At 23.0% G+C, this 23,850-nt stretch overlaps 9 protein-coding genes across 9 annotated transcripts; 4 read left to right on the top strand and 5 right to left on the bottom strand.

Moving 5' to 3' along the window:
- Nucleotides 1-111: 111 nt before the first annotated feature.
- On the top strand, nucleotides 112-813 carry SRAE_2000146300 (GTP-binding nuclear protein Ran; the record flags this gene model as incomplete). Its single annotated transcript, XM_024652419.1, has 2 exons — nucleotides 112-355; nucleotides 410-813. The coding sequence occupies 2 exons, from the start codon at nucleotides 112-114 to the stop codon at nucleotides 811-813; spliced, it is 648 nt and encodes a 215-aa protein (XP_024505997.1).
- A 1,601-nt stretch (nucleotides 814-2,414) lies between these two features.
- On the bottom strand, nucleotides 2,415-3,171 carry SRAE_2000146200 (DnaJ homolog subfamily A member 3, mitochondrial; the record flags this gene model as incomplete). Its single annotated transcript, XM_024652417.1, has 2 exons — nucleotides 2,415-2,933; nucleotides 2,971-3,171. 2 exons carry the CDS (start codon nucleotides 3,169-3,171, stop codon nucleotides 2,415-2,417), a joined length of 720 nt encoding a protein of 239 aa, XP_024505996.1.
- A 255-nt stretch (nucleotides 3,172-3,426) lies between these two features.
- Nucleotides 3,427-3,796, top strand: SRAE_2000146100 (AT06125p; the record flags this gene model as incomplete). The annotated part of the gene is made up of 3 exons (XM_024652416.1): nucleotides 3,427-3,465; nucleotides 3,509-3,674; nucleotides 3,786-3,796. The coding sequence occupies 3 exons, from the start codon at nucleotides 3,427-3,429 to the stop codon at nucleotides 3,794-3,796; spliced, it is 216 nt and encodes a 71-aa protein (XP_024505995.1).
- A 136-nt stretch (nucleotides 3,797-3,932) lies between these two features.
- Nucleotides 3,933-6,465, bottom strand: SRAE_2000146000 (Hypothetical protein; the record flags this gene model as incomplete). Its single annotated transcript, XM_024652415.1, has 3 exons — nucleotides 3,933-5,130; nucleotides 5,398-6,041; nucleotides 6,211-6,465. The coding sequence occupies 3 exons, from the start codon at nucleotides 6,463-6,465 to the stop codon at nucleotides 3,933-3,935; spliced, it is 2,097 nt and encodes a 698-aa protein (XP_024505994.1).
- Nucleotides 6,466-7,067: 602 nt separating this feature from the next.
- On the top strand, nucleotides 7,068-9,235 carry SRAE_2000145900 (Developmentally-regulated GTP-binding protein 1; the record flags this gene model as incomplete). Its single annotated transcript, XM_024652414.1, has 2 exons — nucleotides 7,068-7,077; nucleotides 8,340-9,235. 2 exons carry the CDS (start codon nucleotides 7,068-7,070, stop codon nucleotides 9,233-9,235), a joined length of 906 nt encoding a protein of 301 aa, XP_024505993.1.
- A 1,821-nt stretch (nucleotides 9,236-11,056) lies between these two features.
- On the bottom strand, nucleotides 11,057-13,812 carry SRAE_2000145800 (Tudor domain-containing protein; the record flags this gene model as incomplete). Its single annotated transcript, XM_024652413.1, has 3 exons — nucleotides 11,057-13,489; nucleotides 13,548-13,637; nucleotides 13,702-13,812. 3 exons carry the CDS (start codon nucleotides 13,810-13,812, stop codon nucleotides 11,057-11,059), a joined length of 2,634 nt encoding a protein of 877 aa, XP_024505992.1.
- Nucleotides 13,813-14,325: 513 nt separating this feature from the next.
- SRAE_2000145700 (E3 ubiquitin-protein ligase RBX1) lies at nucleotides 14,326-14,702 on the bottom strand (the record flags this gene model as incomplete). The annotated part of the gene is made up of 2 exons (XM_024652412.1): nucleotides 14,326-14,580; nucleotides 14,631-14,702. The coding sequence occupies 2 exons, from the start codon at nucleotides 14,700-14,702 to the stop codon at nucleotides 14,326-14,328; spliced, it is 327 nt and encodes a 108-aa protein (XP_024505991.1).
- A 319-nt stretch (nucleotides 14,703-15,021) lies between these two features.
- Nucleotides 15,022-15,445, top strand: SRAE_2000145600 (Histone-fold domain-containing protein; the record flags this gene model as incomplete). The annotated part of the gene is made up of 2 exons (XM_024652411.1): nucleotides 15,022-15,189; nucleotides 15,230-15,445. The coding sequence occupies 2 exons, from the start codon at nucleotides 15,022-15,024 to the stop codon at nucleotides 15,443-15,445; spliced, it is 384 nt and encodes a 127-aa protein (XP_024505990.1).
- A 261-nt stretch (nucleotides 15,446-15,706) lies between these two features.
- On the bottom strand, nucleotides 15,707-20,227 carry SRAE_2000145500 (Adenylyl cyclase V; the record flags this gene model as incomplete). The annotated part of the gene is made up of 1 exon (XM_024652410.1): nucleotides 15,707-20,227. The coding sequence occupies one exon, from the start codon at nucleotides 20,225-20,227 to the stop codon at nucleotides 15,707-15,709; it is 4,521 nt and encodes a 1,506-aa protein (XP_024505989.1).
- Nucleotides 20,228-23,850: the final 3,623 nt, after the last annotated feature.

Below are 23,850 nucleotides of genomic sequence, written 5' to 3'. Positions count from 1 at the left end.
TTATATTTTTTTTCTTTTTAACGTGTTTAAGCGGCTTGAATATATATATTTTTTTATCATTACGTATTTAATTAGACACTTTTTTTAGATTTGTTTTAACTAACACGAATTATGGCAGCTCCAGATGATATTCCGACATTCAAACTTGTTCTTGTAGGAGATGGTGGTACAGGAAAAACTACTTTCGTTAAACGCCATTTGACCGGAGAATTTGAAAAAAAATACGTTGCCACACTTGGAGTTGAAGTACATCCTCTTACCTTCCACACTACTCGTGGGCAAATTAGATTTAATGTATGGGATACTGCTGGACAAGAGAAATTTGGAGGTCTACGCGATGGTTATTACATTCAAGGTATGTTGAATTAATTACTGATTTCGTTGTCTATATTTCTTATTAAATTTTTAGGACAATGTGCTATTATCATGTTTGATGTAACTGCTCGTGTAACATACAAGAATGTCCCCAATTGGCATAGAGATTTGGTTCGTGTATGTGAAAATATTCCAATTGTATTGTGTGGAAACAAAGTTGATGTGAAAGATAGGAAAGTTAAGGCTAAGACAATTACTTTCCACAGAAAGAAAAATCTTCAATATTATGATATTTCTGCAAAATCTAATTACAACTTTGAGAAGCCTTTCCTTTGGTTGGCTCGTAAGCTTCTTGGAGATCCTAATCTTGAATTTGTTGCTATGCCAGCTCTAGCTCCACCAGAAGTTCAAATGGATCCAACTCTTGTTGCTAAATATGAACAAGAGATTGCTGAAGCCGCTAATGTTGAACTTCCGGATGATGATGAGGATCTCTAAAGAAATGGGGGTCCTTGTCATTTATAGGACCGTATATTCGTTTGGTAATTTTTTTATAACTTTTCGGCGAATTTTGTAATCGTCCTATTTTTAATTTTATTAACAATAAAAAGTTAAATGACATTTAAAAAATTTTTTCTTTATGATTTTGGCGATATTTAATACTAATAAAATTATTTCTAAAAGTTTTTTGATTTTTCTTGTTCTTTTCACTTAATTTATTTAAATTTTTTAGCATTGTGACTAATGTTTTTTTTTGGTTGATAAATGTGAAGTACAATTCAAAATGTTTCAAATGACTTTTTTTTTCTTGAAAGTTTTACATAATTAATGACTATTTTTTTTAAAGCGAGTTCATTAAACATCTCTAAATTTAATCATAATGATAATTCAATAATGCATACCTTTTTATAATATGTCATTACTACCATTTAAATTAGAACAAAACAATTGATAAAACAAAAGACATATTTAATAATCCATTTTATTATACTTGTCAGTGACACACCATTATAAACAAATAAAAGTAAATTTTAATATTTTTATAAGGGAAAGTTAAAATTAAATTAAAAATTAACCTTAAATATTTGAAATATTTTTTAACTTGTCTTTAAAAAGCTTATTAAAAAATTTATTTCATTAAGAAACAATTTATTTTTCTGAGCAAGTTCTTGTAATTATTGACAGCTTCTTAAAATATTTCTTTTTATATATTTGATTTAGTGATAGTGGAAACTAGATAAAAAAATTTAATCATATTTTTACCATATGAATAGATTTCATTATATAAATTTTAAAAACTATTGTAATCTTATTTTTTTATATGTTTCTTCAATTAATAAACATGTTTTTACTACAGTAAATTATTTTATCAAAATAAAATGAAAAAAAAAATTTAAAATAGCCTTCTGATTTATCATAGAAATTTAAAGCATTTTTTTCTACGTAAATGTGACTTTTGTTTTTTCAACAAAATACATTTTCAACTTTTTAATGGGAACAATCAATCAAAGTTTTTTATATTAAAAAACAAATATTTTTAAAATTTTAGATCTTTTAATATGCACTTTAGTTCTGGTAAAAACTTTATAAAAAAATTTTTTATTAAAATAATCAAACAATTCAATATGTGTTTCATCGTATATACACAAAAAATACTATTTTTACATTTTTTATTATTTTGAAATTTAAATTAAATATCATATTTTATTGCTTAATAATAGTATTTATTTTATAACTACATAAATAGCTGTAATTAAAAGTACACTTTATTAATACTAAAAAAATTGTAACTAGACTTTCTATACGATAATTTTCAACAAAATATTCATCTTTATTTGAAATAAAGTAATTATGTATACATAGCCAGTAGTGCATCTTGTGATTTTTTTATTTAATTATTTTTAGGATTTCGTAATAAATTACATTTCAATTATTAATTTTTATTCTTTAATTTATGACTGTGATTTAATAATAAATTTAAAATGGAACAATGTTACATATTAATCTTTTTATCTTTATATTTTTTACATTTTTAAATACAACCTATAAAACTTTATCAAGTAAAAGTAAAGCTAAATAAAAATTTATTAAGAAATCTGTTATCTAAGCATTGAGAAGGCTCCAAAACACATTGCCACTCCGAATATTGATGCTGCAACAATACTAAGTCTACGATTTTCTTCATACTTTTTTTGTTTTTGTTGTTGAACCAACTGTTCAAATGTTGGTAATGGATACCTACTCTTTTTTTTCTCTTCTTCTATTTCTTTTAGAATTTTTAATTCCTCCGCTTCCCGTTCAGCAGAGACTCTATCTTTGTAATTGAATGCATTTGGTATATCATCTTCTGCAAAATTTGATTTAAATTTTTTACCTCCAAATTTGGCAAAAAATTCATCAGGCATATCAAATTTTTCATGAAATCCACGCCTTAATCGTGCAGATCTTTGAAATGATTCAAAATCTTTTAAATCTATATTTGCATCTGTATAGTTTTTTTTAGTTTGTGTAAAATGTCTACTACTCATTTCTGAGTAACTTCTTGGTGGAGGTCTAATTGTTTCATCATATTCTTTTCTTGCTAAATTATTAGACAAAACTTCATATGCTTTTGATATCTTAATTATTTAGTAAAAAGTAAGATAAAAAACTAACCATTGAAAACATTTCAGCTGATTCTTTATCATTTCCTGGATTCATATCTGGATGATGTTTTTTCGACAATTCATAAAATGCCTTTTTTATCTCTTTTTGGGAGGCATCTCTATTGACACCTAAAGTTTCATAGTGATTTTTTAATAAAAGAGGTGATACAGAAAAATGTCTTAGACTATGTATTTCAATTATTCTAAACATATTATTTACAAAATAACATACAAAAATTGATAAATATATTTAAGTATCTTCTCTTAAAAAGAAGGAAAGTTGAATTATGTTGAAGTTAAAGGCCGTATCCTATTTTACCTACAACTATTTTTTAACACTTCTATATTAATTTTGTCATGTTGTATATTATTTGATTATATTATTTTGTAAATAAATTAATATTATTTAACATTTTTTTTATAGATTATAGGTTCTTTTAATTGTAAGATATTTTATTAATTTACAATGTCTGTCATCCAAAAGATTGCGGAAATTGAAGCTGAAGTAAGTTTTAAAATTATAAACATTAATTATTTGAATTTTAAAGATGGCTAAGACACAAAAAAATAAAGCCACCAATGCACATTTGGGAATTTTGAAGGCAAAACTTGCTAAACTTCGTCGTGAATTGATAACACCGAAAAGTGGTGGAAAAGTTGCTGGTGAAGGGTTTGATGTGGCAAAGACTGGTGATGCTAGAGTAGGTTTCGTAGGTAAGTTTTATTTAAAAAAAGAAAGAAAAAAAATACTTTTTGTGATTAATTATTTTATTAGAAAAAAAAAATTTATATTTCGACAAGTATAAATTGTATTTATTGTTTGAGGGCACATTTGATTTTTTTTACTTTATATTTCTTGATATATACTAGTTTTAGTTAGCAAAGTGAAAAAATACCAAGGCTTTTTTTTAAATATTATCTTTTTTTTCTCTCTAAATCTATTATTTATATAAAAAAATGAAAATTAAACTTCTAACGTAAATCACCATTTTCATCATCTTCCATAATTCCATATTTTTGGATATGATTTTTAACTATATGTTTATCTTTATCAATTTTATTAGGTGATGATATTTCAAATGGAGTTGTAGGACTTTCTTGTAATCTTTGATAATAAGTATTTGTTTCATCAATATCTTCTTCTTCATCAGATTTGTCACTCTCCTCCATTTCAACATGTTCTTCACTCATTATTTTATATAAATTTGTATTATCCCTATCATCTTCCTCATCACTTGTCCATGTCTCATCAATAATTTCATTTTTAGCATTTACTATTTTATTAAAAGCATCATTTCTATCGTCAAATTCATCCTCAATTATTGAATCATCATCTGTTGTTATTGATACTACTGGTATCATTTTTGGTTTACTATTATTTACTATTACATTATTTTCAATTACAACTGATGGTTCATCTTCCTCCATTATTACAGGTGGTTTAGGGATTAATTCTTCTTCCATTATTGGTGCCGGTGTTTCTTCTCTACTATATGTTGTCTCAAGATCCTGTGGATCTGATGTTGGTGATGTTACACTTCCCCTTCTTGAGATTGGTCTTTCTGATGGAACTATTGTTATTAAATTATTTTGTTCAAAACCATTATTTGTAATAATATTACTTAATTCATAATCTTGTAATGATTCACTATCAACAATTAGATCTGGAGTAATATTTGACATTGGATAAGATTTTTCATTTTGTAATTTGTTATCATCTTTATCTTCTTCTTCTTGATGAATTATTGGTATACCAAAATCCATTGGATGTTCAATTTTCCTTGCTTCCTCATCATCTTCTTCTTCAATAATTTGTGACTCCAAGTCAATTGTTGGTTCTCTTGGTAATTGACTAACATCACACATAAACATTCTTTTAAATGAATGTGGTGTTATTGCAGGAGTAATATTTCCTTCCTCCTCACCATTACTCCAACCAGCCGTTGTTGGTGATGCCGTAGTTGTGTATAGTAAACTTTTATTATTATTACCATCACCAAATACATTTGTTCTATTGTAATGTGATATACTAGTTTTATTTGTTGAAGTACTATCAGTTTGATGAGATTTTTGGCTTGGTAATGTTCCATAATTACGTATTGAATTGGATCTTGATGGAATAAATGTTGCTTCCGCTCTTGCTCTAGCTTTTTTTTTAAGATGATGGTCACTATAATATATATATATAATAATAATAAAAATATAAATAATGGAAACGGTTGTTAAGAAAAAGGGAGAATAAATTATGTTATCTATTGTTTTGTTGATAAATTAACTTAGTGTATTACACAATTTTTATTCTATTTTGTTTTGTTATTTTAAATTGATATATATTTTGTATAAATATATATGTAAATAACGTTTAAAAATAATTTTTAAAAATGTTAAAAGATAATTTGGTTTAGTATATATGTGTAGGATAGGAATAAAAACTTGCCGACAAACTTTATATGTTGCTATAATATAACAAATAGCTAAAAAACTTCCTACAATTACTAAAAGGATTTTTAATGTTGAATTACTACCAGCATTTTGTTTTATCATTTCATTATCATGTATATTCATTGATTGTGTTGGTTCAAGGTAGGCAGGAAGAAGTAATGGTTCATCATCATCATTTTGTAAAATAATTGGTGGTGCAACTCTTGATAAATTATTTGTCTTAACTTCTTCAATTTTTATACCACCAAGTACACGAGATAATGGTGTAGTTTGAGCAGATAGGATAAATTTTACCTGAACTGGATCCATTAACATTAACCCATTAAGTGATCCTATATTTGGTTTTTTAGCAATAACCAAATCAACAAGAGTTATTTTATTGGGAAGATAATTTACAGCTAAAATAATTACTTGATCCTGAGTAAGGAGAATGTTCTCATTATTAAAATTTTCATTTGAATCTACCTTCGTAAGACGCTGCTGTACTCCAATACATTCATTAGCATTATTCTGGCAATATCTTGTCAATATATCTGCTATCCTCCTTTTAAAATACTCCTCAAATGGTTCATTTGTATGGAGACGAGCAGATAAATTAGCATTTTTTAATTTCAATTGAATTGTTGGTAAATTTTCAATCTATTTAGAAAAAAAAATTTTGTTTTAATTAAAATAATATAAATATATATATAGTTATTTTTAAATAAATATGTAAATAGATTAATTTTTTTATATATATTTTTAAAAAATAAAATTTATTAGTTAAATAGAAAATAGATTAAGATAAAAGAATAAAAAAATTACTTACCTGTATAAATTCATTACAAGGAATATATTTACCTTCTAAGTCACCTAATGATTGATGACAAATACATTCATAATCAGAATCTATATTACATAATAAATCTGGTCTTGAGGCTATCTCTTCTAATTCCTTTTTTGCTTTTGATATTGGTGATGCCAACACCAATTCAGTATTATTATTATTTATTTCTTGAGATAATGTATTAAAATATAATGAAATTGATATTAGAATTAATAAAAATATTGATACAGGCATCATTGATGTGATTTTTTTTTATTAATAATTATTTTATATAAAAAGATAAATTTTTTTTTTATGTATGGGATTAAAAATTTCTATATATTCATTGCATCATATAAGGTATATATATTTATTATATATATATAATAATAATAATAATAATTGAAAGAGATATATAAAATAGTATATTTTTGAGTGACTTTGATTTGAATTTAAAGAAAAAGAAATATATTATATGTATCTTTTTATTCCAATTTATAGTTGTTGTTCTTATCAAAAAAATGCACCTATAAACATAAGTTAGGGAAAGTATATATATAAATTATATAAATATAAAGTGAATAGAGAAAAGAAATATTACCACACTACAAAAGTAGAGATAAGAAGATAAAAATTGGTAGCAAAAAAAGATGATAGTGAGTAAAAAAGAATATATTGTATATATACATTAGAATTGTTGAATCATTTTTAAATAAAGTCATACAAACGGAGTTTTTTTTTTTTTTTCCTTTCATTTTTTAAACTTTCTATAACGGCAAAAATTTTTATATATATATATATATCTATAGATGTCTATGAGAATATAATATAACTATGAGAGCCTCTGTATATATATTTGTATGCTTCTTGGTATATAAAATGTGGTGGAAGTTTAAAATAATACTTGTAAAAAGTCTCTAAAAATGCCTTTGTTTTTGTTAGGTGGTGTCTCGTTGCCTCGAGGATACTCTTTTTTTTTTAGAGTTTTATCTTAAGATATCTTTTATTTTTGATAAAAAGCTTCTCTCTCCCTATATATATATATTTATATATATAAAAACATATATTATTTTTAGAGTTCCTCCCTCATTATATATATTATATGGTATACATATGAGAAGGTCATATGTTTTATTTTGAAAGAAATAAAAATATATCCACTATCTATTTTGTCATTTTCTCATGAGACAAACTACACATTCACCACAATTGTAAAATATTTTCTTAGGTTTTCTTTTCTTAACTTAAATAATAAAGTTAGATAAATAAATAGTTTTTAAAAAGTAAATTTTAATCTCAAAAAGCTATTCTTATTTAACATTTATATATTTTTAATAATATAAGTAATGATAAAAAAAAAAGAAAAATAAGAAAGGCACATTAATATAAAGTGTTTGATAACTTTTCAATTTATTATTCAATGGTAAAAAAAAAAAATAAGATTTATCAATATGATTTTTGGTTGTTAATGATGTGTTGAAAGGATAATAAAGATATATATATTTATTTATTTATTTTTAATAAAAATTAATGGAATAAATGATACATTTAATGGACTCATTAATTTAAGAGAAAAATGATAGGAAAAAAAAAATTTTTTTTAATGTATATAAATTATAAAATAAATAAATTAAAAAAGACTTTATTTGTATAATAAAAATTTTGGCACCAATTATTCATAGTTATCAGTAATCCTATTTATCTACCATTGAATATTATACTTCTCAACTGATTCATCATTAGTGTAAGAATATATAAAATATGTCTATTTGATGAAGAAATATTATATATATATGTAAAGCTATTAAAATTGAATTTTTTAAGTTACACAAATATATATATATATATAAATATGTTTGTAAGCATTTACGAGGAAACATGATTATTTAATTGCTTTTATTATTATTTTTAAGTATATAACTCTTTTCCTGAAAACTTGTTAAGAGATTAAATGTAGAGAAAATTGATATATTTCTAAGAGTGATTTAAGAAAAAGAAATATATTTAATAAGTTAAAAAAAATTTTTTTTTTCTTATATTTCATATTTATTATTAATATGTATTAGTTTTCTTTGAAACAATATTTTTAATTTTACTTTTTAAAAAGATTATATAACTTTATAATATTTTAGGTTTCCCTTCTGTTGGTAAAAGTACCTTATTAACAAATCTTGCTGGTGTTAATAGTGAAGTTGGAGATTATGAATTTACAACATTAACAACTGTCCCTGGTCTTATTAGATATAAAGGTGCCAGAATACAACTATTAGATTTACCTGGAATTATTGAAGGAGCCAAAGATGGTAAAGGTAGAGGTCGCCAGGTAATTGCTGTTGCCCATACATGCTCATTAATTTTAATCTGCCTCGATGTCCTGAAACCTTTGGATCATAAAAAAATTATTGAAAAAGAATTAGAAGGTTTTGGTATACGCCTCAATAAACAACCACCACAAATTTATTTTAAAAAAAAAGAAAAAGGTGGTTTAAATTTAACTCAAACGGTACCACAATCAGAGTTAGATAATGATACTGTTAAAAATATTTTAGCTGAATATAAAATTCATAATGCTGATATAACATTAAAATATGATGCAACAGCTGAAGATTTAATTGATGTTATTGAAGGAAATCGTGTCTATATTCCATGTATTTATGTTTTGAATAAAATTGATCAAATAACAATTGAAGAACTTGATATTATTAGAAAAGTACCACATTGTGTTCCTATATCAGCTCATGAAAAATGGAATTTTGATGAATTATTAGCAAAAATGTGGGAATATTTAAAACTTGTTAGAATTTATACCAAACCTAAAGGTCAATTACCTGATTTAAATAATCCAATAGTTTTATCATCTAATAGAAAAACTCTTGAACATTTATGTTTAAAAATTCATAAATCAATGGTTAAAGATTTTAAAGTTGCCCTGGTTTGGGGAATGTCTGTAAAATATCAACCACAAAGAGTTGGTATTGATCATGTATTGGCTGATGAGGATGTTGTACAGATAATAAAAAAAGTTTAATTTAATAATTGTTATACATGTCAATGTACTTTGTTTTTTTTCATATTTTTATTGAAAAAAATTATAAATTTTTTTTTCACATCTATAATTTTTATATTAAAATTAAATTATAATTTTTTAAATATAATTTATATTTAAAAAATAAAAAATAATATGTATATTTGATAAAATTTTTTACTTAAACACAGGTCCCAAACATTTTTAAAAAATATGTTTGTTACCGATGCTTAAAAGAAAAATATTATCATTAGTATATCATTATAATTAAAATAAATATTAGAAAATAGATAATTTTAAAATTTTATATAAAATATCAATTACTATATTAGTATATAAATGTTTATATTGTATAAAAATACCATCATGCATCGTTACATTTATATATATATATATATATAATGATAGAAAAGTAGAATAAAATTATGAATAGATAAGTGTATCAATTTTTGATGAAAAAGAATATTTTATATAATAATTGAAAAACTAAAGACTTATATATGTATAATTTAAAGATAAATAAATAATGTATATAAAATGTAATGAAATAAATTTATATATATATACTTTTAAAATTACAATATAATAAATTTATTTTAGTAACAAATAAATTTTATATTGAGTTAAATAATAAAATATGTGTACATATATTTTATATTATACATAACATCTAAATTAAATTTTAATGATAAAAATAAGAAAATTATTTATAAACTTGAACAACCTTAAAATGCCTTAAACATCTCTAAAATTATGTTGAAGACAAAATAAGGTCGTACAAGTTCATAAAATTTTCTTCTTTTTTTTTTTTAATAAATATTTATTTAAAAATTTTTAACAGTGTTTATATAAAAAAATTTTTTTTCTTCCTTTTTTGTTGTCGATTTATGAAATGTAATTTAATATATTTGAAAATTAAAGAATAAAATGTTAATATGTCATATAAATAATGTTACTAGAAAGAGTAAATAATTAAATGAGGATTTTTAGTGTCTGGATTGCCATAGCAATATATTATTCATAATCAAAATGTACTACTATATTATTTCATAATCAAAATGTACTACTATATTATTTCATTTATAATAGGTGTCATTAATGAATGTATTTATAATTTTAACAATCTTTTTTTTTTTTTACAAATTCTAAATATATAATGTAAAATTAAATGAAAGCATGCCTTAAAATTTTTTTGATTATAAAAAAAAAATAATAGAAAATGAAATAAAATTAACAATTCATGTTTAATTATAAGTTTATAATAAATATTTTATAGCTATAGAAACAATTTTACGGTAAATATAATTAAAATTCAAAGTTTGTATAAATGTATTCACACATAATTAATAATAATTCTACATTATAATTAATAATGTAATTTATTGAAAAAAAAAAAAATTTTTAAATAAATAATTTTTAGTTTCAACATTTAACAAAGGAAGAAAATATGTAATTTTTTCTACCTTATGTAAAAGAGGAATTGAGTAGATAGATGAAATGACCTAAAAATTAACAGTAGTAATATTTTAAAATACATCCCAAATTAACTACTAAAACATTTATATGTAGGTAAGAATTTCTATAAGATAAACTTAAATCTTTTCAATTATTACTTCATAAAATATTAAATAATACATGATTATTATAGTAATAATTTTAAATACAATTAAAATTAAGAAAAAAAAATTTAATTATTGATAAAATAACATTTGAAATAAAATTTATGAGTTTTAAAATTATTATACAAAGGCATTAACAAAATAATATAAATACAATTTATATATAAACAAGATACACTTTATTTAAAAAAAAAAAAGATTTCTATTATATATTTGGGTCTTGACGAGTTAAATAAGTCTCCTGAACATCAGTAATTTTATAACATAATGAATCAATACAAGGATTAATAAAATAATCAAATGTATAAGTGTTGTCATTTGAAGGAAATTGAATAACTTTTGCTTTACTGGGAATTGATGAACAAACAATCTTTGCACTATCTTTTTTTATATCTCTATACCATTTTGGTGAAATTTTAATAACTTCCTTGAATTTTCTATTTTTAATTTTTGTACTATCAAGATGAAGAGAACAACGTAATGTAAAAGGGCTAATATTTTCATGAAGAGGATGAATCTGGCAAATTGAATCAACTGAAACTGACATAACACCACCATAATCATATAATTCAACAATAACAAATTTTATATGTTCTTCCTCCTCTGAATTATTTTTAATTCCCTTTAGGTCATTGGCAAAATTTTCAATAACACCTAATATTCGGGCACGATGACATCTATACCTATCATCATCTGAATTTTCTAACATTCCAACAATACAATTAACTACCTCATTTTCTTTTAATTTATTTTTAACATAATCCCATGAAAAAATTCTCCTATTCTCTGGTATACTATAAAAAGATAATAAAATATTATCTAAATGTTTTTTGGCCTCTAATATATCTAATTGATATTTTGAATAACTTTCTTTTCCATCAATAATATTTTTTATTCTATTATGTTTAATAATATGAGAGGAGAAATTAAAACAATCTGGTGTTATATTTCTACAACAATATGATATATAAATATAATTATCTACCAAAAATCCCTCCTCCTCTAGTGTCTCTACTTTCCATGGTAATCCTTTTCTTGGCCATAATTCTGGATCTATGTCAATTAATGGTACTCTATTATTTTTCTTATCTCCATTAGAAGTTATTCCTTTTGTAGTATTTGATGATGATACAAGTAAATATGGATCTAATGAATTATGTTGAAGTAGTGAAACAGAATCAGCACCTAATTTAGAGTCTCCAGGAATTATAGGTCCTTGATCACGTTGAAGTCTCATAGATTTATGTGATAAATAATCAGGTAAATTAAATGTATTTCTATCAAAACGACACTGTGTTTCATATCTAGGTATATCAGTATCAGGATTAATTCCATTTATTATAATAATATCATCAATACATTTATTAGCTAATAATTGTGAAAGATTTTGTCCTGTTCCAGCAAATTCAGGATGTGTTTTAGGATTTTGTAAATAACATATAATATCACCAGCATAAGTCTGTTCACTCTTTTTTTTAATAAGAAGATAATTTTTTATATGTATTTCAAAATATTTAAATTCTTCAAGAATATGACGTAAAGCAAGGCAAACATTTTGTGGCCATTCTAATTTAGTATTTTGATCATCAAATAAAGATGATTTTGGCATTATATTATATAATGATATAGGTAAAGCTTCAGGTGGTTTAGTAAACCATTCCTCTGATGGCATCTCATAACAAACTCTTTTTTTAACCCAATTAGTAGTACCATAATCAATATAAAATACTTTATAATATTCATTATTTGGATCTTTATCTTCACATGCTCTTATCATAGGTTTTCTATCAATAATTCGAGCACGAACTAAATGATCAGGTCTATATGGTGCAAGACAATATCTCCATAATATACAATCACCAGGAACAGGTAATGTAACACCATAACCATGAGATCCTATAGACATTCTTGTATTTACAGATAAATCTTTTAATTTTGTTGGTTTTGTTATTTCATAATCTTTTGTTGAATGATGTATTTCTCTAAAATAAATAAAAGATGGTGATATAGTATTAAGATATTCAGCTTCTAAAAAATTTGTTTGAATATTTTTCCTTGGCATTTGAAATCTTGTTGTTACCAATTTTCTTATAGGTGATCCAGGACGATCCATTGTATTCCAGAATGGTTTTTCAATACTATCTGAACGGCTGGATCTCATTAAATCTTCCTGATAACTAAAATCTTTATCTCTACCAAAAATATCATTATCATAATAATTTTTACCATATCCATTTGTCTTTGAAAAAAATTCTCTATTATTATTATTTAATTTTCCATTATATTGTTGATTATTAATAAATATTCGATTTTTACCATTTAACAATTCTGTTATATTTTTACAAGATGGAGGAAAAAATGAATCTTCAATTGTTGGTGTTGGAATACTATACAACATAGCAGCTAATGTTGGATCAGATACTAAATTTTCATAAATTTTTTGTTTTTTTTTATGAAGTTTAAATGTATTATACTCATCAATAACTTTTAAAATTTCTTCATTTTTTATCTGTTTATCTTCAACTGTTGGAACTTCAGGAGCCTTAATTTTAACCTGATTTTGTTTTTCTTTTCCTTGAAATCTTGGTAAAGAACGTGCCTCATTATACAATGTTTGGAGAACTTCATTAGGATCAACCTAAAAAAAAAGACATTTATTTAATTTATAAAGTTAAATATCATTGATATATAATTACCTCCAATTCTGATAAATTTGTTAAATCTTTTCCTTTTTCATCAAACTCAAATCTTTGGGGTTGTTGAAGAAACGCAATACCAGGTGATATCTATAAAAAAAAATATGACAATGTTAATTATAAAAGGTACAACTTTTTTTTTAAAAAAACATACTCTAGGACTTTCAAAATTTTGGGTAGTTTTAGGTACATGAATTGGAGAAACAAATGGTAAAAGATATCCACTATTAGAATAATAAAAATAAGGAACTGGTCTATGCCACATATCCTAATTATTATTTATTATAATTGTAATTTAAAAATTGGTACGTGATAAATTATTAACCAAAATGAGATAACTAAAAAACGAACACTCTTTGCAGTTGTCCCTTCTTTTTGGGAGACAGTAAGAGAGTCTATAGTAAATTTTCTCATTATTTAAAAAGATGAACCTTGATACTCATTTAATTGATAAAGAAATAGAAAACTATATAATTGTAATATGAATAATTTATTTTTTTTATTTAATAAATTTCTCTTATTTAAAAATTTCTTCCTTCGCTGGATTAAATTTTATTGTTAATTTAGTAGTTTTTGTTGACAATAATACATACAATTAAATAAAAAAAAAAATGAATCACAAAAAAGACTCACATATATTAATAACAATAGTTCTTCCACCATTAAATTATAATTTACAACCATTAAAAAATATTATTTTGTTATAGATTATAAAAATACACAAAAATTATTTCAAGAAAAAAATTATTGTATAAAATAATAATAGTTCTTGCCATTTTTAATTACCATACTTTTGGAAATCCCACTCGGAGTTATCTAATGGACATACATGCCTTGTTTTGAGCCATCTCGATATGCAATGGAAATGGAAAGCATGATTACATGTACCCCAAGCAACATTGCATTCATCTGTTACCCCAGCTTGATTGGCTTGGCATTCTATACAAAGCTCCATAATATGGTTTCGGCAGATAGCACATGTGTCAACGGTAATATCCCATGACCATAATGCTACAACATTCCATTTTTTTACCTAAAAATTTTGTAAAAAAGTTATAATAATAATAATAATAAACAACATACGTCGAATCTTTTTTTTGAGGTTGTATCACCAGTTGAAGCAGTAGAAGGAGAATTAGAATTATCAACTTCCATATTATATTTTATGGTAAGGGGATATTAGATTTACTAAAAAAAAATTACAATATTAAATAATATTAAAGTTCACGTGATAAAATTTAGCTAAAATATTTATAAAATTTATAAAAGTAAAAATATAAAATGATAAATAAATATATAAATAGAAAATAGGCCTCGGATAAATTTTTGATGATGCATCAAATTGAAGAAAATGTCATTTTAAAACAGGTTATCTTAAGAAGATTAGAATCAATTTACGTGTGGAGAAATGTCTACACGATTAAGTATCTCATCTCATCACTAAAAATTACTTTTAAATTCATTAAAAATATAAATGATGGAAGATGAAAGTAACAAGACTCCTGATGTAGATATAATTGAGGATGAAGATTATCTGCCAATAGATACACTACTACCAAAAGAATGGGTAGGAATGCTAATGAAGCAAATTACAGATGAAGAGGTCTCCTCTTCTGCATTAGATTTCACTACATTAATAACAGTAAGTTTTGGTCTATGTTAATAATTCTAATTAAATATAGGAAAAATTTATTCTTTATCTCTATAAACAAGTATCGCATAATAAAACTAGTAAGCAATTAGAAAATTTGAAATATGAAAATGTCCAAAAAGTAATACTAGAGGAGGAATTTTTTGTATATTTCCATGACTTCTTTCAAAAGCCTATGTCAACATCAGAAGTAAAGTCAAAGGCAACAAAAATTTTAACCCACCAACATCATATTGGTTCATTTTAAAAAAAAAAAGATAAAGTATTATATTTATTAATTTTTATTTTACTTAAAAGAAATTATAAATAAAACACCCATTGAAGAGATCCTAAAGAAGGATATTGATAAGAGTAAAAATTCTTACCATAAAATTCCTACTTTTATAAAAACATACAACAAAAATCTTATTCACAATGATGGTTTTTTTTACCATCAGTAAAAAAGTAACAACTAAAGAAATAAAATTAAAATCTTTTTTTAATACTAAGGTTATTATTACTATCTTTTCTAATTTAATTTCTCAAATGAAGCCAATTTATAATCACCAAAATTTTGTTGAATGTCCCTAGCAAGTTTAGCCATCTCCTCTTTAGCATTAATATTTTTTCCATTATTTTTTTGATTTTCATTTTCATTATTATCATCATCATGTTGACTTTCTATATCATCATCTATAAATCCAAATGAAATATTCATATTATTATCATCCGTAAATTCATATTCATTTTCATAACCAATGGAATGAACTGATTTCCAACGGATGTTGTCAAAGAATTGAGATGCTGCTAGTGAGGAACAGTTACTTTCTTCTCCATCAGCTTCATCACCAGTATCAGGAATGGTATATTTTCTTTTTTTAAACGAATCAAATAAACTTTTACGAGATTTTTTATTTCTACGATTTCCGGGTTTTGTTGAACTATTACTGTATCGGGATTGATCTATATTTGTGCCTTTTAAAGCTTTTTTAAGTTCTTCTAATTTTGAGTAAACTTGGCAATCTACCTCTTGATCACTATTTGCTTCAGAATCCATATTATCATAATCTGTATGACATGTTGAAGAGACACCTCTACCAAATCGATGTAATGAACTTTTGTTAGATCCTCCTCCTATAGAGGATGCATAATGAAGAGGAAATTTAGAGTATTCCGGATCATCAAATTTACAGGAACCCATTTCAAAATCATCCACACATGCTAACTCTTTAAGCATTCTATCAACTTTAAGAGCTGTTGCATTTAATCTATCTAAAGCACTTAATGATCCCATTTTACTATGACTTCTGGAATTTTTTTGATTAATAGACATCTCTGAGGTATTTATACTGTTTTTGCTTGAAGTTAACCAATGTGGAATTTTTGGTCCGTTTCTTGTTAAAGAAACTCTTTTATTACTACCAATTCTTGGACTATAATTTGATAGTAATGCTTCACTTTCCGAAAAATCACTATATACTAATGCTCTATTTGACATATAACGTTTATTAAATGAATTTAAACGTTGTTGATTATCTGAAACAGTTGAACCTTTTCTTAAAAGTTTCTCATCACTAGGTGCAGGAAGTGGTGGTGAAGATGGTCCTTCAATTAAACTTGTTGTTTCTATAATTTTTTCACCATCAATTGTTTTATCAATAATTTCTGGATATGTTGTTGTATATTGTGGTGAGCACCATTCAATATCTGAATCTGATTCTATATCAATATCTATTGAATAGACATCAGATGAGTAAGAGGTATTCATACTACTAAGAAATTCTATTGGATTTATACAATGATCTTTTAATATAGCATTTGCATCTTTAAATATAGTTTTATTTTGTGGTTTAGAATTTTCTTGAGGATCTAACTCTTCAATAAACATATCATTATCAATTTTTGCTTTTAAATCACTTTCAAAGACATAACCTTTAATTGTATATTCTATATTTTTAACATATTCATTTTTTTTAGAACTTTCAGGTGGAATTGAATAATAAATTTCTTCTTCATTTTGAAGAGTTTTAATAAAACTTCTTACCTTAACTTCAGCAACATGTTCATCGGCAAATTTATATTGTCTTGGTCTTAATGCAAGATAAATTTCCTCTGATACCATTAATCCATCAAAATTATGAGAATGAAGTGATAAATTCATAGCATTAATATATGTTTTACCAGTAATATTAAATGTTGGTTTATCATCACCTAAGGCATAACTAATTGCTGGACCACAATCAATACCAATTTTAACCCATATACCAAATTGCTTAACATATCCACGTACTTGAATGGCAAAATCAGTTAAAGATGATAATAAATCACCAATAGTACTTGGAGCCTCTTGTACTAAATGTGAAGATTCAGGAAGAACACCGGCAGCAACAATATATATATCATTTGAATTTCTTACTTTAACAAGTCCATTAAAATTACTTAACATTTGATCAATATTAATAATAATTTCATTAAGATATTTAAAATCTTCCTGATTATTCCATTTATCTTTTTCATTATAACCTGGCATTATTTGAAGATATGCAATACCAGCAGCATGAAAAAGATGACAGTATGGTTCTGATTTAATATCATAACTATTAGCAATATGTTTAGGTAAAAATTGATACATAATATTTTCAATAACTTTTTCATAATTTTCATATATTTTTTTTTCTTCAACAATTCTCATAGCAGATAAATGATCACATCTTTGAAGTTTTTCATTTCTTCGTATTCTAATATATAAAATAAATGATAATGTTAGTAATGTAATAAGGAGATCAAAATCAACCCTCCAACCAGCTGTTGTTGAAGCAGTAACAAAAACTTCAGCTTGTTTCTCAAAAACATACCCGGTATATATTATTATTGAAAGGATAAATGTTATTAGAGAAGCAATATTACTTAATTTAACATATAATGGAACTATTATCATCCACATAACAAGATTTGTTGTATTTAAATTTGGATTTGAACATTTAATTGAATCATCACAGGAGTAGAATGAATACATTGTACATGACATAATTGAAAAAAGGAGTGTTGTAATAACAGTGGAATGTCCAATACATGTTTGTGTTATAAATTGGCACATAAATTGAAAATAATCTAAAAATAGAAAGGCAAACATTATAGCTAATATTCCTAATCCAAAAATTGAAAATACTAAAATAGTTGTAAATTTTGAAACAATAAGTTGTTGATAGAATGTTGAAATAATAATAAATACCATTGATGTTATTAATGCTGGTATTAACCATCTATCTATTAATTTATGATAATATTTTTCAAAATAATGATCACGAAAACGTAAGGTAAATGAATTCATGATATTATAATTTTGTGATTTATAATTTTTATAATATTCATTTCTTTCATCCTGTTCAAGAAGTGATTTTTCACGAATTTCACCATTTATTAGTTGCCTTTTACCACCTCTATTATTAATAATTTTTGTTGATCTTTTATGAATATTATCAACTATTAAAACAGAATTAACTGTTTCAAGAAGTCTATTAATTGATTGAGAAACTGTTGTCATAGAAAGACGTTTTTGAGATGGAAATACAACTGATGGATGGTAATCTTGTTTTTCAATCATTTTATTAAATACTTCATCAATTTTAATTCTATATTCCTTTTCATCATTTATTAATTCCATAGAAAATTCTTTACATAATTTATCACCTATATTTTTATCAATAAAAACATTTCCTGGTATAGCTAAATTACATAATTCTTTTGCTCTATCAACAGCCTGACCAATGATATCATAATGCCATTTATCAAGTCCCATAATACCACCATTAACAATACCTTGAGATATACCTATTTGAAATGATATATCAGCTTGTGTTACATCAACAAATGATTTTATCATTAATGCTAATTCCATAGCAGCTTGTAAACCTAAACGTGGTGGAGATTTTGTAAAAATTGAGGAACAATTATTTGGTGTATGTATTGATGGTATTCCTGAACATATAATAATACAATCAGAAACAATTCTTATACAATTATTTTTTTCAACAATCATATCAATTCTTTTTTCTAATTCATTTAATAATCTTCCACCATCCTGAACACTTATTTGTGATAAAATATTTTCTAAATTATGAATTTTACCATAAATTATAACAGCATCATTAAATGTTTCAACATGTATCTGTGGAACAATACCTTCTTTTATACTTTTTTTAACATTTCTCATAACATGTGGTGGTAATGGTCTTGATAAAAGTTTATCAATTCTAGTATTTTGTGATTCAACACAAATTGTACCACGTAAAGCTCCACGTGCATTAAGAAATGTTGCTCTGGTAAGACGAGAACGTATTATATATAAATATATACCAATAAAATTACACCATATATGTGCTATTATAGATGCCATAATACGATCTTTATCAATTTCAGTTACTATTGATGTTTCCTGTATCTCATAAACATTTCCATTTTTAGGTTCATTATTTTCTATAATTCTTTTCCACATAATATTAAAAAATACTTTATCAAGTCTTGTTTTATCAAAATATTCCCATAATATATAAAGAATTATTTCAAGAAAACTTAATATTACACCAATTATAATAGTTGATGATAATTCAAATGGAAATAACATATAAAATGAGATATATAATGTAATTGTTATAATTATAACATAATGTTCTCCAGTAATCATTAGAAGGATAACAACAAAAGTTAACCAAAAAGAAATTATTAATGATATTGTGTAAGATCTTTTAGCAACATTAGTATAATATTTGATTTTAATTGTATTACCATTACTAGAATCTTTTTTATCTTCATTATTTTTTATTGTTAATATTGCTATTAAAATTACTGATAATATTGCTGTAATTGTTGATAAAATCATTCCTCCATCTGGTTGAGGTAGGTGATTTATTGAAAATGATATTGATGATATTGTTATAAGGAGAAGAAAATAAATTAAAAGATCTCCATGTTTTTTAAGTAGTTGATTTTGATAAGCTTGTTCTAAGTTAACATCACCAAATGGAGATATAAAAAATGAAGATAAAGGCATTTCTTTTTTTTTTTTTTACTCTTTTCAAAATGTAAAATAATTTTTTTGGTCTTATAATTAATAAAAAGGAAGTATAATTTTAATACTGTTTCATTAATATTTATTAGTATTTTGTTTGAAAAAAGTTTGTGAATTTTAATAATTCATTTAACTTCTAAAAAAAAAATAAAAAAGATAAAATTAAAATGTGTTAAATAAATAAAAATTTAAGATATTAAAATTGTAAAATATAATTGAATAAAATTTAAATGTATATAGATATATATATCCACTTAACAAATGTAAAAAGCAATTCCTTTATTATTTATATTCTCCAAGAAGATGATATGTATAACTTTTTCTCTTTTCTTATCAAACTCCTTCACTATTAACCTCCACTAATTCTTTTTAACTTTAAACAACTTACTAAGAACGGCACTTTATAATATATTTATATATAATATATATTTTGTGTCCTCTATATAAAGTTACAAATATCTATCTATCTATATATATAAATATATATATTTTTATTATAGACAAAAATTATTTTTGGCTATATAAATATTTTAATATATAAATTGTATAATAAAATAAATATAGAGATAAGGAAATCATAGAAAGAAAAAGTAAGTTAAATATACATAAACTCATCATAACAGCTTAGGTTATTTATTATGGTTAAAAGAAGTTTTACAATAACTTTGTGTTTTGATATAAGATATACATCAGTATAACAAATATAATCAAAACAATAGATGATGGGGTTTTTAAATTATTAGAACTGTGAAAAAGATTTAAAAAGTAGGAAAGAAAGATTAAAATGTATTTAAATTTTTATTTGAAATGACAAATTTTAGAACACATTTATAAATAATTATTATATCTATTCATCTCTCTTTTTTTTTTTTCTTCTTTATTATTATTCTTTTTAAAAGTACTTCAAATAATGTTGTTATTATTTTTTTTTAAACAATAAATATAGAAGAAAATTATTAATAATCTTTATATTTGATATATTAAAAAAAGAAAAATTAAATAAAGAGTGATCAATCATTAAAATATTTAACAAAAAAAAAAGAAATTTTTCCCATATGAGGAGAGAACAACTTTTTTTTTACTTATAATAGAAAATAGATTATAAATGAATAAAATATATTTATAGATAAATAAAATGAATTGATGGTGGTTGTAGATGAATTAGAATATATATATATATATAGTAAAATCAAAATCATTAAATTAAAATATACTTATAAAATGTGTAAAAAAAATATATAATTATTTTAATATTAAATGTCTCTTAAATAAATATTCAATAAAATATTTTCTAAAAGTAGTAATAAATAAATGATCATATTATTTTATATAAAAGTTAAAGATAATTTTGTACAATATAAATAAACAAATTAATATAGTTTAAAAGACAATTAATAAAGATTTGTTAGTTTGATTATAAGAATATGAAACTATGTCTTTTAACTTTTTTAGATTTATCAAAAGAAAAGAATCAACTTAAGAGTTAACTTTTTTACACTTAATTGTTGATCTGTTTTAAAGAGGAGATTTAAAGTAAAATATATTTCTTGTAAAAGAAATTAGAATGTAATTAAATGTGTGTCGTTGTCATCAGAAGAATTATACATATAGAAGATTTTGTAATAATGTATATATGTGCCAAATAATATTTAATCTTCTGTTGTTCTTTGAGGTAAGATAATAAAATAAGTAGAAAACGATAAGTTTTTTTTTTTTTAGATATAGAAATATTTTATTTATTAAAATTTTCTGTTTTAATTTAAAGTATTGTATAAGTTGTTAATCATTTTATATTTACTGGAATTGTAAAATATATATATAATATTTAAATAAAGAAATATGAAAGAATGATAATTTATGGTGATAAATATAAGAAGTTAAAAGGTGGTAAAGAAAGAAAATTGTTACAAGTTATAATAAGTCCTTTCAAAGAATGCTTTTAAAGATAAAATATATGTTGTTGAGTATATTATTGTTATATTATTAAAATAACCAGCTATAGATATAATATATTTATTTATGTGTATTTGTTAAAAACAATTTAATGTGACAAAATCACTTAGATTTCCTCAAAATTTTAAAACTCTCAATATAATAATCAAAATAATGTATATGTGTTTTCTTATAATGTTCAGTAAAATAAAAGATAGGGAGGTTGTTTAAAAAATATTGTTATTACTGTTTTAATATAATATTAGATATCATATATATATATTTATAACAATAATTAAATTCTTATTACTAAAGAAATGTTAGAAATTTAGTATTTATCAAATTGATTTTAATAATTATTTTATTATATAATAGTAACTTGAGATTTTCTAATATAAAACACATATTAATTAATCACCATTAATAAGAACATATATTTTGATTAATCATTAACGTGATGATAAATAAAATAGCAAAATTATAGAGGGAAAAAAAATTTTATTATGAATAAATATTGAATCAAGTTTAATTTATAATAAATCATGTTACTTACAAAAATATTTTTATGTAAACATAATTTATCACGAAAATGCAAGCATAATTTAAAAAAAAAAGTTTCTAAGTAATGTTTCAATATTTAAGTATTTTTTATTACTTAAATTTTAATAAAAAAAAAAAGAGAAGTACAGAGGATGTATTACAAAAATAAAAATTGTTGTTGACAAATCATTAATTACGTTTTGTATTTAAAAACTATATCATTGTCTTCACTTTAAACAAATATATATATATATATAATTTAATTAATACAAATACAAATAGATATAGGAAAACTTTCACATGATAATTAAGAAAACTTGAAGGACATTACTTGTGATTAAGATTATATATAAAATTAAAATACATACTTATAGGTAAAAATAATTAAATATATTAAAACTAAAATAAAAAAATATAATAATAATAATAATGATATCAAATATGTTTTAAATTGTTTTAAAGTAGTTAAATATTAAAACTATTTCAAAAAATAAAGAATAAAAATAAGAAGAATTTTTAATTACTTTATAAAGTGTAAATTTCTCATTCAAAATGTACTTGTGGTGCTCCAATAATAAAATAAAAAGGTTAAAAATCACCATAAAACCTTCTTTTATATCAACATATCTACATGTGGTGTATTTTAAAGGCATGAAGAAAAAAATAAAAAGAAGAAATTATATTATTCACTAGTTATAACAATAAATAATTAAAATTGTGTATTATCAAAATTTTTTGAGGCAAAAATTATTATTTACAAGTGTAAAATTATTAATTCAAAAATGGTGCAAATTATATTATATTCTTATCTGCTTTAAAATATAAATATTTTACTTTAAAATATATACATAATAAAATGATTTTAGAAAATAAAAGTTAATTAATAATCATAAAAGATGATGAGACAATTTTGATAGAAGAAAAATAATTTTATTTACATTTGTTTCAACATCAAAAATTTTAAGTAATATTAAAATAAAGTTGTGAAATATAACTTTAAGTAAATCTAAAATTTGTTAAAATTATACTTATGTCATATAGATAATGATAATATTTTTTAAAAAATATATCATTTTATTAACAAAAATTGTAGTAAAAAATGAGGTAAAACAAAAAAAATTGTAACAATAATG

Source organism: Strongyloides ratti (assembly GCF_001040885.1).
Source record: "Strongyloides ratti genome assembly S_ratti_ED321, chromosome : 2".
NCBI lineage: Eukaryota > Metazoa > Nematoda > Chromadorea > Rhabditida > Strongyloididae > Strongyloides > Strongyloides ratti.
The sequence above is the reverse complement of the archived record's forward strand: the minus strand, read 5'-3'. Positions and strand labels throughout refer to the sequence as shown.